The sequence below is a fragment of the Strongylocentrotus purpuratus genome, unplaced genomic scaffold (genome assembly GCF_000002235.5).
Source record: "Strongylocentrotus purpuratus isolate Spur 01 unplaced genomic scaffold, Spur_5.0 spur5_scaffold_2, whole genome shotgun sequence".
Lineage (NCBI taxonomy): Eukaryota > Metazoa > Echinodermata > Echinoidea > Camarodonta > Strongylocentrotidae > Strongylocentrotus > Strongylocentrotus purpuratus.
In genome coordinates this window covers 34,402,418-34,419,353 of record NW_022145605.1, presented here as the reverse complement: position 1 = coordinate 34,419,353, position 16,936 = coordinate 34,402,418, and the positions used below count along the sequence as shown (strand labels likewise).

At 36.6% G+C, this 16,936-nt stretch overlaps 1 protein-coding gene across 4 annotated transcripts in view; it reads right to left on the bottom strand.

Annotated features, from left to right (window-relative positions):
• LOC575450 (mediator of RNA polymerase II transcription subunit 13) overlaps nt 1-16,936 on the bottom strand; it is a 95,945-nt gene that overhangs the window by 49,443 nt on the left and 29,566 nt on the right. For all 4 annotated transcript variants that reach the window (XM_030992272.1, XM_030992273.1, XM_030992275.1 and 1 more), the window contains exon 7: nt 5,898-6,080. In XM_030992272.1, coding sequence (XP_030848132.1) covers nt 5,898-6,080 — 183 coding nt within the window. The remainder of the gene's footprint in view (nt 1-5,897; nt 6,081-16,936) is intronic.

Below are 16,936 nucleotides of genomic sequence, written 5' to 3'. Positions count from 1 at the left end.
TGAAGAACATGCCTCCAATATTCCTTTACATATATCATTTTTACAGAATTTGATGTTTTGATAACCTTTAAAGCCCAACTGTACTAATTTACAGGAGGAATTAGTCCACCCTGTAAGGTCACTGACAGGTGGTTATCTCATCGAATCAGCTCTTAATTAACATTAGAAAAAGAGGATCATGGAGGATGGGGGACCAATGGTCACCGATTAGGCATCACTTTCTTGCCCTACATGTATGGTGAGGCAAATTGGTTCTTGAACTTTTATCCAACATATGGACAGTGAACTCTTTAATTGTCTCGCCTCCATTAATCTTTCACTAGCAGTGGCATTAAGATACATAAATTATAATTTTTGTACATGATGCTGGTACAGGCAATGCACATGCCACTGTATTTGATGGTGTGGTACTAATATACCAGTTCACGATTAGCACATGTCCCAAATGACCCCGAATATCCACAGATCTTCAAAACATGGAGAGGTCCCACTTTGTACATTTTGAAATAATCACTCCTACAGCCATGGAGGTGCTACATAAATAGCCCTGGTTTTTTCCTTTTCAAAGAATACTTCCACCTGTGTATCATGGAGTGCACTGCTTGTGCATAAATGAATAATGATTACATAACTTTCATGAGTGGGTATCCAGTGTTTTGTCTCTATGTATTTCACAATTTGGTCTGCAATGACTTTTATCTGCTCATGCTCAGACTGCAACTATTAACTGGCTTATCGCTCCATGGTCAAGTTTGAACTTTGAACTTTGAACTTTGAACTTTGAACCCTAGATTCAACACCATACCTAACCCTGACCCTAAATCTAGCCTTGACCCAATCACAACCAAAGCCCAAACATTATATCTGACAACGTAAAGCCAAGAGCAAATGTCCCACAGCTAATGTTGCATCACTCAATACATGTATGCTATTATACAGTCTTTGAATAATATTAATCTCTGAGATTTATATCAGCATCCTTGGTGAATTCTCAATTATATTCATAGTTTGATTTCAATCATTTTATGTATTCGTGGTGATGGTGGTGGATAAGAGCACCGTATAAACATTCAATATTATCATCATCATTCATCAATGCAAGAGTAACAGATATGAATTGAATTTGATTACTTGGTCTGAATTATGAATTTTAGTCTGCATTTTGTGTTATTTATGTTCAAATCAATTGTATTATTCTGTATCCATTTGTATCTTGTTGATGTTTAATAATCTGTAATTCTTTATCGACATGCAAAGGAAACAAATTTCCAATAATTGGACAATAAAATTTGAATCGAATGTTGGTAAGCCTAACTTTGGGGATCTGATCTATCATATTCCCGTCATAGTTCTCAACATATGCTCAGGAACATACGTTGAGTACCCTACACGGTCGTACGTAGGTGTAATACCGTCAATGTCGAGTGAAACCACAAAGTCTCATGATAAATTGCTTCCTTCTACTTTCACTGTTAAACTCATCATAATGTACTATTATTATCCTGTTTAAAGTACACGATTCTTAGCACATGGTTATTTTAAATTGAATTGCAATAGCGAGGTTCACACGGCTGCCTGTTAGCTTTAATTTTAGGTTGTGGTTTTAAACATAAGACATAAAAATTAGAATTTGATAAACGATCATTAAACAATGATATAATAATTGTAATACTTTGTCATGGGTCAGAATATTATTACCAAATGAAAACATATTCCAACAATAAATTTCAAATTCATTCATATTGTTATATCGACCAAGCAGTATTTAATAATACGAAAAGTTTATGTAGATGATTATAATGAAACAAACCTTAAATGATATTATTTTTAAATTTTTTATCAAAGATATGTGGCAAATTACATAAAGAAGGGGAAATTTGCGATGGAACGAATTAAATCTTACGAAAGAACAAATTAAAGGGAATATATGTGCGTAGTTATTCCAGAAATATTAAAGAAGAATTATTACACAGTATCATTTGAAGTTATCTTGTGATTAGGGACAGTGAAACTTCAAGTAAACTGGAAGTAGTAAATCACGACAGATCTTAAGGTTAGCAGGATGACTACAAGCACAAGGGTTCTCACACTGAGTTATAAATGTGCCAGTCGGAGGCAATGAACTTTGAGGATGCGCAAGCTTGTAGAATGATTACTTTCCATGGCTTGTAAGTTGTAGTTAACTTTGAATACTTGTTGTTTCGGTCCTTTGTGAACCCTCATCGTCGTTAGTGGATCATTGTTTATAACTTCAAGGTTTCGCAAACTTAAAGTTTAAAGCTATGGCGGATCCGTGTGAACATGGCTTGTGGTGCTCACTCGCAATTCAGATTGACGTGCATGCAGTTTGCTATTAACAGGATCCTTAAGAAAGTGGTCAATTACAAAGACATTTCGAGGAAGTCTAGTTTCACTTGTTCATCAGTAAGTTTTAGAATAGAAAGGCAATGGACTCAAAGGCTACATGTGGAATAGACCTGTAGGGTATTAGTGCATTTCAATTTATGCATTTTTCTCCCCGGAACCCTTGGTAATCGACAAGTTTTAATTCACCTGCTATGCATAATAGCATTTCATTAGGTGGAATCCACTTTTCATGCATTGTATGTTGATATGTCTGGCAAGCCTCTGGAAAAGCTTTGAGCTGTCGAGAGAAACTTTAGTTCCAGAATTCTGCATAAACCCACTATTTGTTTGACAATGAATTACGAGACAGTACTCATTTATTTGTAAACTGTAGAAAAACCCAACTGTTTTGGATAAGATTTAGTTAAATTGTCCAGAAAATTTACATTGATTTTCCGTTTGGTGTCTCTTTTTTTATTCAATGCTATGGTATTAAAAATAAATCAGTATAAAAGTCTGAACTCTTTAATCATTGATGCAAAAAAAGCAATCTATTTAACATTCATTCAAGTAAAAAAATCCTTCATCAGTATTTCATGGATTATCAATATTCTTTGTTTAAAATATTGATTTGTAATCGCTTAGAAATGGTATCGCATTGCAAACCTCAAGTTTATGCATGTTCAAAAACAGCATTATCCAGGAAAATGTTATACATGTAGACCAAATGGGTAGTACACTTATTGGAGATTAGACCAAATGACTATTAGCCTAAACGGTCATTAGACCAAATGATTAGTAGACAAAATGATTATGAGACCATGTGGATAGGAGACTGGCTGGGTGTAGACCAATTGGGTAGTAGATGAACTAGTTATAGACCAAATGACTATGAACCCTTTATCACTACTATCAATATAACCTCACTTTAATAGAATTGGCACTCAACTCATTTTAAAATGGGAAACATATTAAGAATAACCTCCCAGAGGCACATTTCATATTTTACGATGCAACAGTCTATACCGCATACAACTTATTCATGAAGAATTAGATTCTAATCAATGAATTTCTAAGAAATTGAAGAGGCCATGGCAGTGGAATATTACATTGATGTATCTGCCATACATACAAAGCAATTTAAATATGTCTGTGCTACCTCAAAATAAGGTTATACAGGTAAATGTGGTACCTTCTTGAATTTACTGGCAGTATTTGATCAATTTGAATTCATATTCATTTTTTCATTTTTTTCATATAAACCATCAACAAAATAGAATAAAAGATATATAAAAACGAGAAAAACCAGCGGTTTTCGCTTCCAGTGTAAAGCAGCTCAAACAGAAATTGCATTTACCAGGTCAATTTACACAATCAATCTCTTACGGAGTGAAGAGCAATATCATCTGCATACCAATCTAATTTGCATGTGATCCTGGTAGCGATAAATCTTCATGAACACATTGGCGATTTATTCATGGTCGAGTTGCACGAGCATTGGAATATTTCCCCCACCCCGAACGATCGATATCTAAATCATCACCTCCCAGATGAGGTATGGAGGTGCATGCACTGTGAATGATAATGGATCATTTGGATTTTCCGATGAAAGAACCCAATTACGTTCTATTTGTCCATCGATAAGCTAACCTTCACCTTGAGTTCTAATTTTAGAAACGAGCCTGAACACACTATATCCTCTCCATGACAATGACATTGAATGAGTGAGCAACATGAGCTGAGTATGTGAATGCACAGATGTGTAGAAAGTGTTAAATGCTTTCTATACATTTGTGGATTCACAAGGATACAGACACTTAATCGGGAAAGACAATGGAGTTGTACAATGCATATTTATAATGTTGTATTGCTGTTTGAACTCGGCCTGGAAATTATCTTGGCATATGCCATATTATATACCGGTACTCTAAGCACAGATACATCATAATTAGACATGACATCACACCATTATAAGAATCTTTACAATATATTCAATTTGTATCAATCACTTGGAGAAAAAATAATTTGTGTACAGCTAGAATGTGTAAAATCAACCAGCAAAAATACTTTACCTGGAATTATAGCGTTTAATTTAAGGCCACCCTCAATTACAAGGAATGAATTGTCAGATATGATAGTATAGATATATCGGAAGAAGAATTTATCATTGAGTGGCTAAACAAACCAAAAGTAGAAATTAAAACAAACAAAAATGAATTTTACTCTTTATACAAATTTTCTAATCACGGAAACATGAACCATACATTGTAAAATTTTATAACTTCCTCAATAAAATTCACATGAATTTTTGTTTTATTATAATTTGTTATTGTTTAATGCGCCTTGGGTGCAATTATAATCAGTAGATAATCTACAATCTACAATCTTCAAATCTACAATTCTTATTCATGTTATGGTATTATATTTTCAACTAACCGTTACTAAGAATTATCTCAATTTCATAATGTTACCGTCTATGCCTGGCTTATTTCCTGTTCAGAGTCAGAAAAGCATTATTTCTGAGCTAATAGCCTCCTTGCTGCAAACAGACGATATTCTTGTTTGAACCGAGTGGCCTACGTTCTTGAAGATGCCACCACCTCGCAAGTTTCGAGCATGGCAGAGGTCAACACATTAGGACATCATCATCACTCCTTTCCAGATAAGGACAAACTTGTGATATGTCAATCACCATCCTTCGTCCACCCATGTAGCGAATTTTAAAGCCCCACTGCATTACTTTAAGCTGCTTGCGCCCTCTATATCGCAAACAATGCTTAAGCGGTGCCTGTTAGTCCCCCATGATCCCCTTTTTCTTATTTAATTGAGAGCTAATTTGATGAGATAACCACCTGCCAGTGACCTTGCAGGGAGGTCTAATCCCCTGGTCAAACTAGCGCAGACGGGCTTTAAAGCCCATCTTTGCTTTTGTCTTTTACTTCCAAATGACTGGTCAATGTGATATATACAATGATTATTCTTAAACATATTATGTTACAATTGAATGACATTACTGGTAGTAAGAATAAACACATGTTTCCTGTACAGATGTAAACAGGAGAACTCTTGAAGACGGTGATTTGAGATTGTCTTCATTCAGATTGAAGGTACAGTGTAACAATGCTCAATCACTCCAAACTAACCAACCCGAACATGATCTATTATTGGTCATTCATGGTAATAAAAAAATTCTGTTCAGTCTGTTGTCAGTCTGGGCATGGTTTCACAAACCGCCTTAAGTATAAGTTCACCGACATCTCACTGAAACACATGTTAATTCTAATACAAGTCTGGTGTTTCAATGGGATGTCGGTGAACTTGTATTCAAGCCCGTTTTGAAATGCTGCCCTGTGCCCTATTGCACAAAACTTAACATTGATGGTAACTTTGCCGTTAATGGAACTGGCAGAATACCAAATTAGAAGAAGTTTCTTGCCGAGATGTTTTGGCTTTACAGTATCATCCTGCACATGTACTTTTGATGCTATAGTGTACAAGTTGTTTAAAGTCGTTTTGGCGATGAAAGTATGAATACAAGTTGCGTTACTCACCTGGTGTAGCAGGTCCATTGATCTTGCCATGCCCCAGCCCCATGGAAGGGGGCGGGATGTAGCCCCCTGCCTGGACAGCCATAGCATGATGATGGGAGAACTCACTCTGAGGTACCAACACATAGCAGCTGGGATAGAGCATGCGGATTCCGCCCGTCAGGTAGCCATCCGTTAGGTAACTCCCTGCAAGGAGAAGAGAAACATTAAGGTTAAATTGTGACAAAGCTTGTACACTTGAAGCTGTATGTAAAACTGTTGAAATAAAACAATACAGGGCTTCATTGTTAGTTTTAGGCAGGTAAAACTGCTACAAATATGATTCCTGTCAGGTAACCATCACTTAACGTCAAATAACTCCCTTTAAGAAGAACAAAGGAAAGGAAGCAAACATCTTAATTTAAATATCACAACAACAATAAAGATATGAAGAGGTGAACATGTAAATGAACAGCAACTGCGCACAATAAAAGGTTGCACACCTATTTGATCAGCTTTGTTATGAGACACTGAAATGGATATGTATTACACTTACATAATTATTTTTTAGAAAATGACACGGTTCACCCCATATGTCTGACCATGGACCCTACCACAAATCCATGGTCTGTCTGAACAGAGCTTTGTACCATGTAAACTGTGTATTAAGGCCACCCAAGAGATCGAATGAAACGTCGTAACGGATCTCCATAGGCAGGTAAAACGGTTTTAAAACGGGTAAATCAAAATAGTTCAATCAAGCTTTCAATGAAGATCACTGGAATGAAAAGAGGCCAGACTGTATGGCAGGTTACACCATTACTAAGTAACAGTTGATCCCGTAAATACAAATTAGTCAAGGAAATTATATAGGGCTGATGACTATATTAGATGGTTTAACCAATGATAAAGAAAATTAGATTAAAAACATAAAGACTGCTCAAGAGAAATGATGGCTCAAAGGAAAGCTATCTTTGTAGACAGGTGGTTTTAAAAATATTGAAAATGTGTGGTAGCAAAGACAAGAATTTGACATTTCTGGCCACTTTTACTTTTAGTGATGACAGCACGAGTCATCTGTTTGATCAAATTGATTACCATCAGAACGGCCAATTGTGAGTGTCATACAGCCACACAGGTCAGGGTTTTTTCCCTCCTTTTTTTGCTTCCGTCTTTTCAAAGGGCACACCGACACACAAAAAAACTTATATTTTAGGAAGCTTCACACCTATATATATCATTTCTCCCTCCCAGCACTTCCCTCCCATCCCTCTATCTTTATCCATTTCCTTTGCTTATCATCCTGGGTCATTTCTATCGCCTTGAAGTACTACCAAAAAAAGAAGAAGCGTCACACAGCCACTGAATAATTAAAATGACTGTCATTATATTTTAATGAGTATTCATCACCTTACGACAAGCCACCGTGCTACCCTGCTTATAGATGCAGTCGATACTCAATCTTTATCGCACAAAAAATTGCTCTAATTCGTGCTACTTTTTTAATAATATAAATAATAAGAGGGAGAGAAAGAGAGAGAGAAAGAGAGAGGGAGAAAGAAGGAGATATATATATAACTAGAGAGAAGGAGGGGGGGGGGGGGCTTTCCACTATCATAGACTTCTCCCTGGAAGATGCGTTCAGCAGGCATCAATTTGGATGTTTGGTAAGTCAGAGGCGTTATAACCAACATGATTGAATGGGTCTGTCAGCGGAGGGCTATAAGACGTTATTACGCATGCATGGCCGCACCACCATATCCCTCCTCCACTCGGCCTCAGCAAGCAAGCTCTTTAATGCATCACGGGCGAAGAGTCGCGATGCACATACAATTATACCGCCGACTTACCAGGCATGAAATTCATGCCTAGGTGCTCTGCACAAAACACAATGATCTCTGCGCACGACAGGGGGAGAGAGAGATGAACAAGAAGAAGACAGATATACACAGAGGAGGGGGAGGGAAAAGAGAAGGTGAGGGAGAGAGAGAGAAAGAGAGAGAGCAAAAAGAGAAAGAGGGAGAGAAGAGAGATAAAGAGAGAAGAGAAGAGAGATAAAGAGAGAAGAGAAAGAGAAAGAGAAAGGAGAGAGAGAAGGGAGAGAGAAGAGAGCAGTGAGAGAGAAAAGAGTGGGAAGAGTGGGAAGAGAGAAAAAGAGAGAAGGGAGAAAGAGACAGAGTGAGAAAGATAGATAGAGAGAGAGAGAGAGAGAGAGATAGGGAGAAAGACAGAGAGGGGGCTGAAGAAAGAGAAAAAAGGGTATCTGGCCTCCAAGGATATCAGGGACTGAGATGTGTTGAAAATACATTATGCTTGGAGGAATCGATGAAGCATGGGAACATTACGTCTGGAAATCAGAATATGTTAATGCCTAGCGTAATGTCAGTGCAACACCAATTGCAAGGCTTGCATTCCCGTTTATATGAAGACGATATTACTTTCAGTACACTGATAAAGGTGGGTATTCCCTGATTTTATGAAAATTCAGGTACACAATAATTACACTGATAATCACTATCTACTTGTATTCAATAATTACACTCAGGGTCATACATTGCAGACTACAACAAAAGCTTTAATTTATGATAAAATCCAAGAGGAAGGAAGGAAGAAAAAGAACATGAATTATCAGGCCAGTGTGATTTAGGAGATGAACTCATTAAATATTGAATGCACCAAAGCACCAATGGCGGATAGAATCTCATTACAAAACATGCCCCTTTCACTCATCAATGCATAAAGGCCACATTTCATGATCACTTAGCTAATTGAAAAATATGGGGAATATGAATGTGAGATTAACAGAACACAAGGAAAATTTGGACCTCACAGAGAATTGGGAGGGTGGGAGGCTGGTGGGAGGGAATGCATTCCTACGTTTCAAAACAAGAAGAATTATCGTGTAGCAAAAGAGATATACACGCATGGAAAAGTGTTGTGTTTACACATGTGGAAAAAGTATTGTGTTTACAATTTAAAACAGTGTAGAATGAAACTAGTTTTGAAGAGGTCTGTTGACACAACAGCCATTGAATCATCAATTCACACTCACGATAAGCCCTGCCTAGTTATATGGTTTTTGTATGGTGCAGCGTTCAGACGAGAACAAGATCCTGATTCGATTCTATCAAGTTTTCGTTCCAACCGACGCTCAAACATCTGTTTCACTAAACGCTGAATTGTTTACAAATATTTATATTGTGAAGTTATATGGTTCTGGTATATAAACAAAATAAATTTCACAAGTCTGAAAGGGGTGTCATTTCACAAGTCTGAAAGGGGAGCCAAACCTCTCGTCTAGACAGATTTGCAAATACTGCCTTCCCCTTCCTCCCTCTCTCTGTATTTCCCCTCTGTTGATATATCCTTGAATTTCTGTCCTTTATCTTGGTTTATTATCAGCACCTTGAATGCAGGACAATATAAACATTGAAAACAATGTCATTGCAATGAGCACACACTCATATATGTATGCCAAACGATTTTTGTAGAAAATGTATAGGGGCTGATTAATGAGTATAGAAAAATAACGAAAATCAAGGTAAGTGGGCCAAACACCATGTGCTTAACATAGGTAAACTATGTGCAAATGAAAGTTGTGGTTTTTATTGAAGATGATTTCCAGCAAGTTGTTGTGAGTTTTTTAATATTTTACTGGTTCAAACAATCAAATTCAGAATGAATTATAGCCATGTTCTCTCCAACATACGATTTCCATACCAGAGCTCAAGATTAGTTTTAAACCCTTACACAAAAATATTCTGAGAAACTGTTGCAGAAATACACCATAAACAAAATTCAGTCAGTCAAAGCGAATCTCAAAATCTACAGGAATTGAAGTGCATTAATAAGAGTTAAAATCCCTGCATCAAATATTGATTTTCATGTGGAAATTGGAAAAACGGGGAAGATCTGGGTTTGCCCGACGAGCCAACGAAGCAAAAGCGACAAGCGGCTGAACGGGAAGATGGAAGTCGGTTTCCCCTGGATTTATCACAGAGTTTATCCCTAGCAACTGCACAAAGCTCCAAGATGATTTATGAGTCGGTCTGGGGAGAGTTATTTTGTGCTTTCTACAGGGTTTCGCCATGCAAAGAGAATGAGGATTTTACTGTTAAATCATTGCCAGAGACATGCTTCAAAGTCTAAATTGATTCTTTGAGGGCCATCCATTTCTCTACCAATGCATGTATTTTTAGCTTTCAATTTTGGCTTTCTATTTCAAACTGTTTTCTTTTCTCTTTCCTTCCTCTTTTCTTCCAAATAAGGTTCATTCACATATTTTTTCTTTTTTTTTTCTTCAGAAATAATCATTTCAACAATTTCAAGAAAGAGAGAGATATAATTATAGAGAATAACCTTTCAAATAATAGGCCAACATATATCCAAACACCATTTTTATTTATCATTTATTTATTTGATTATTTCTTAGTGGCCATCTCAAACTATGTAAAAATGTGACATTTTGCGATAAATGTCAAAATTTTCTGCCTCTTTTACTTTATAGACTTCAAAGTACTACAACCAAAGAATTCTAAACACTAAACATACACATTTATCACGTATACCCTTTAGCCAAGAAACTCTGTATGAAAACATATCAAAATCAAATAATGGTGATGATCGTAAATCAAAAAAGAAATCATAAATCAAAATATTGATTTCGGAAGATTTCAAATCCCTCGTGACTTCTGATGAAGTACAGCCTAGAAGCAGTCAAAAACATGTTGACAAAAACTAGGGTCAAGTATGAGATAGGGGATTAATATGTATGGTTTCTGAGGGTCTTTGGGCATTCAGATAATTAAAGGTGCTACTTATCTTTGTTGGTTTTTTATCTAAAAGATAAAAGAAGTGTTACATGGAGAGTAAATAAATGAGAAAATAACACCGCTATATCAACGATTTCTACTTAAAATGATATTGTCTGTTTGCAGCCAAAAGGGCGTGGACTTGTATCAGTTTACAGGGAAGGAAAGCCCTTCTGACTTCAAACACATGATATAAATTATAGCCACTTTTGTCAATGAGCTTTACAGAATATAGGCTAAAACAAATATAAACAAAGGAGGAATATTTCTTTTGAATTGAAGACATTAGTTTTTCTTTTGGGTGTAAGTTTCAAATGTTTAGTGATGCATTTAAATTCATGAAAATATTACCGTAACCCTTTTTTTCATCAGAAAAAGTAAAATGGTAAGGATGTCAATTTCATATCAACAACAAAGGGCAATGATGGAAATATCTACATATTTTGCCCAGGTGTACATATCTTTTCATTTTTTATTCATTTATTTATTATTTATATCTGTTTGTTTGTATGTTTATTCATTTGCCAGTTTCATTTGATTTCTCTTTAAATATATTGTTTTTTTAATCTATTTATTTATTCATTTTTTCTATTTATTTATCTATTTATATATTAACGAACCAGTATTCATTTTTTTTTTTGCTGTTGATGTTGTTGTTTAAACTATACAAGGCTTAACGTAAAATAGTTCCAATGTTTATGCAAATACGAATTCATCAATGAAAACAATATGTCCTCTGTAGGTTCTCCAAAACAAAAGTAGGAACAATAATTTGAGTAAACATGGGACAAGTTAACTACAGCCTTATTCTGTCAAGTAATGGTATCTGAAATTCACAAAATGATAGAAATAATCAGGTGGCAGGGGGGAAAAATGAAAAGACATAATGGATATTACAGTATTGAATCAAAATCTCTGTCAAAATAGAAATCAATAATCCAGATTTGAGGCCGTCTGAGGATTGTTCCTTATAAACAGGAAAGGAACAGTTTTTGAAAATTGTATTGCAAGTGGGGGGAGGTGGGGAGACACAGAGTAATACAAGGGAAAGAGTGAGAGAGAGAGAGAGGGGGGGGGGGAGAGAAAGGCGGAAGAAAGAAAAAAGAGTGAGAGACAGCCAGAGTGAGAGAGAGAGAGAGAGGGGAGAGAGGGGGAGAGAGGGGGAGAGAGGATGAGAGAGAGAGGGGAGAGAGGGGCAAGAGAGAGAGGGGGAGGGGTGGAGAGAGAAAGGGAGAGAAAAAATGAGAGACAGCAACAGAGGAAGAGAATCTGGAAGACAGATAAAGAATGAGTGGGAGAAACCTATATTAATGGCAAGAGAGATGGGAGAGAAATAATCTAAAGGTTAAAATATAAAAATGGGTTAATATGAGTGTGATAAAAACACAACAAACCAAAGAACTTGGATTACTTTTAGGGCCAACTGTTTTCATTATTTTCCTATCAATGTCCAATGTTTGATTCTTAACGATATATACCTTGGTTCTATATATATATATATATAACATCACAACAAAACAAAAGATGGAGAAAAAAAATGATGAAAATATTTCCCAAATAAATTTCCCAATATCTGATTTAAAAAAAAAAATCTTTCATTATTAAAGTAACAGACTCTTTCAGTTCTCATTTGCATTTAAGTTTGTGATAAAATTAAAACACCCAGCACAAGCATGACGAAGCCATCTACTTGGAAGTCACAGACAGACAGGGTACATGTGTTAAAATCCTATGCTAAAGCTCTGCTGCGCAAGCTTGTCATAATGAATTACCACCCATCCCCCTTCCCGTTCAGACTGACATAGTTCATTGTATCATCATACAAGAATTGTACAGCTAAGCAAGGCCTCATTCAGATACTATGCGGCAAAACTGTGACACTAGGGACTTTTAGATTTGCGTGGACTAATACGTGTGACATCCATTCAAGGCAGTGCATTAAAAGGACGTCGATCGTAGCAATTCCCATTGTCTTCGTGCGAATCTACAAGTCCCTAGTATTGTTATGATGACATACTGTAAAAGTAGAAATATTTATGGTACATTAATTTACTACGATCGGCAAGCGCGAAGTTTTGAACTCACGAAAATATGCATGTTTTGAACGCGCTTTAAACAGAATTTAAGAACTAGCAAAAACGCTATATGTTTGGGGGGTCGCTCAGCACGAAAAATTAATCACGCGAAAAATAACAGCGTTTACAGCAAGGTGTAATACACTTTTAATACTTCTATAATACAGAGCTCAGTTAATACATGCAGGGCCCCATTGCATAAACTTACTACTGATGGTAACTTTGCCATCAACATGAACTACCATGGCAACATCACTCAACAGTCAATCAAATCAAGGTTTCCATGGTTTCCACTATCAATGACAAAGTAACCATCAATGCTAAGTTTTATGCAATGGGGCAAAGGACTTTTGTTGCACACTGCTGCCATTAACCTACATGTATAAAAAAAACCACTGCTGTATATTTTTTGGGTGGTTTACTACTTCATATCTGAATATTTAGTTGTTCACGAAATACTTGTTTTAACATCGTTTTGAACAAAGACGATAAAGAATCAGGCACTCATTAATGTCTGAACAAAAAAAGATTTTAGTGAGCAGGGCTTATCGTAAGCATGTACTGATGATTTGCCAACTGTCAAGTCGACTGACTTCTTAAAACTAGTTTTTTTATACGTTTCATTATATGATATTATCTTGTCTGAATGCCCCTTTTGCTACATGACAATTCTTTAAACAATTCTTTAAACGTTTCTTTAAACAGCATTTCGTAAGGTGCATGCACTGATGATTTGCCAACTGTCATGTCGACCTACCTCTTAAAACTAGTTTCTTTATACGTTTCATTATATGATGTGATCTTGTCTGAATGCCCCTTTTGCTATATGACGTTCCTTTTATATACGATTCTTTAAACAGCATCCCGTAAGCTGCATGCACTGATGATTTGCCAACTGTCATGTCGACCGACCTCTTAAAACTAGTTTCTTTATACAACGTTTCATTATATGATGTTATCTTGTCTGAACGCCTCTTTTGCTATACACAAATATTCTTCATACGATTCTTTAACAAAGTTTCTTTTAACGTGTTTTGTAAATTCCCTCTAGTATGAATACACTATAAAGCTAGGCTGCGCAAGCTTGTCACTATGAATAGATCAAACTTCGGCACCGAACAAACCAAACACACATGACAAGATGGTGAACAATGGCACATGAAAACACAGCCCATCCTGTCGTACCCTGCAATATAGCTACCGTCCTATGCAAGCTTGTCATGTTAGATCAGGTATGGATAACAAATTAGAATGATGGGATGGGGGAAAATTAATTTTGGTGTATTTAATGAGAAAATTTTGTACTCCTTTAAACCCACTGCAGATTCTGTTTTTGTTTGAAGTGGATATTGGGGTGGGGGTGGGGGTGGGGGGGGGGGAAATCCCTGAAATATACGAGCCGATGTAAATCAGTAGGTCCACATGTGAAAATGTAGAGATCATAGAGCAAGGAAATAATGAATTTAATTGACAATTGTGAGAGGCCTACATCTAAACTGTAATACAAATTGCATTAAGACTTACATGTACATTATATATTGACCACAAATCAGCTTCACACCAGTCTATTGATTCATACCGATAATTGTACATACAAGGGAAATATATATTTAAAAGGAAACGTGTTATCATGGTTTTTAATGTTGAAAATAATGATTGAAAATAATTCAAGTTGACCTCCATGACCTATCTATGAATGACATACTAAAATTCTTCTTTCTTCAGACATTACATAAAGGTCATGCACCCTTGCTTGCCCAAGAATGCTAAACTGCGCCAAAGATTTGATTGGCAAGCCCTCAAAGCTTTTATCAAAACAGTGTCTGAAAGAGCAGTCTATGGACCATTGAAATGCGTCTATCTCTGGCATTAAAAGGGAAGTTCGCTTGAGCCTCATCAATGTCAAAATTCTTTGAACTCTACCTATTTAACTCTGAATAGTGTGTCGCTATGGCGATGATTCTGAAAAGCTTCCTCCGTGTGCATCCTGCAACTGTTTTACCGCTCAAAATAAGACGGAGGAAGCCAGAGTCTATATGGTAATTTTTTTCTCACACAATAGCGAACGCAAAATGAAATGCTAGCACGGGAGGATAAAAGATCAATGTTAATCAACTGGCAGAGCTGCAAAATCTTATTTATTGTGCGAGGCTTCTGGGCTAACAAGCATCGGCTTTCGAATAAAGAGTGTGATGCTGTATCCATTCATTCAGCATTTCATTCAGTATTTCCCCTTGCAGCTCTGGTCTTCATTTCTTGTCTAATGACCCCTGGGGAAAAGGGTCAACGATCTAGTCCTGCATCAAAAGGCTTGTCTTCATCAGCTCGATATTGCCAAATGGCCCGCTATTTGTGATATAAACCGATATAATCCTGAAGTTATAAATCGCGTCTTTATCAGCTCGAGAGCGATAAATTATGCTCAGCGTTCACTCATAGTGCGAGTCTTCGGGCTGATGAGGATGCAGAGGACAAATAGCGGGGAATTTTGCAAACTAGCCCAAGATATCTTAGGATGATTATCTCGACCAAATATATCGCTAACTGCAACTTCAGGCTGATGACGCAAATTAACAGGATAATTTGCAATCGGGGAAGCTCAAATAGCGGGCTATTTGGCAATCTCGAGCTGATGAAAACAGGCCTATTGAAAGCATGGGGAGCTGGCAGTAAGTCATGGCCGACTGATGAGAAATATTGCCACTGTTGAGTATGAAGTGGTTTGTACAGACCTTGTATTAACATGCCACGTAATAGTTGTTCAAAGAGTATACTCGGGTTAAACAAACAATTTACAGGCACAAGATATACATCACGGAGGAGTAAAAATTTTACTAGAATCATTCCATTTTCCATTTAAATTCTTATTTTTGTAACTTCTTGTACATGATGATAATACATGTATAATACAGTTAATTTGATTTTTCAATTAATTGATTCAATTTGAATTTGAATTTACTCTTTCAATAAAAGAAAGGTAAAAAATTAAGGGGGAAAAAAAATGCATATGAATTAGGGGCTACTTCTACATTTTGCAATATTTGACACATAACATGACAGTAATCAGTTTCATAAATTTGTTTGTCTGGGTATTCCCCTGCAAATTGGGCTCTGTTTCATTTCTTCTCCATATTTGGAAAAGTGAGAACCTGCATCAAAGGATGGAGGCCTACATTGTACATGTACATACACTATATGTCCAGCATGTACAGTACCCTGCATGTATTACAGTACACTTTTCCTATGAATTCTAGCATTCTATACCTCATCAATCTAAAAGCCACTGCATGTCACGGTCTTCAGGGCATGTATCGGGTCACTGTGTGGAGGGGAAATAGGAAGGTGTTTGATGTACAATGCATATTTCTCTCTCTCTCTCTCTCTCTGTGACTTCAATTCGCTGGTTTGTACTGCTTTCTACTGGTTACTTCTACATCTCTTCATTCATTGCTGGCCGGTCAGCGAGGGAAGTAGCCTGTTCACACTACAAGATCCGATGACCGGGGTAATAACACGACCTGCGCCTAGAAACAAAGTATTACCGGTAGGCGCATTATGAATGTGAGCTATCATTATTTAAGAAACTAAATACCGAATTCAGGTAAACAAATGTTGTATAAAGCATCATCTGATTGTCAAAGGGGCGTACAGAAAGGAAACCATCATGAGATCAAGAAACATCGTATTATGAGAATACTTTTGAAGAGGGTAATTGACATGACAGCTGACCAATCGTCACTGCGTTCTCACGACAAGCCCTGCCGGGATATACAATTTTTTACGATAAAACGTCCAGATTGATTCTTTATCGATTTTTCATTCGAAATGATTCTCAAACATGCGTTTCACTATGCGTTTCATTATAGGACGTTGAGACAAGGACAAATTCAGTATTTATCATATAGGTTCTGTAACTATAGCTATATGATTAATTTGGGTAGTATGAACAGAGCATTAGCAGACGCATATCTGAGTTATGCACACACAGAGCTGCAAGGGTCAATACAAAGTTCATCAATCACTCGGGATTGTGTGCTCTCCGTTATAATGCACATGGTGGTATACAGACAAACAATGACAGTGTGAGTTTGTGTGTGTGGATAAATATAATTATATCTCTCCTGTTTTGGGAAGACCTAATTATGTGCTTTACTAATAATCCATTCTTCAATGCCTT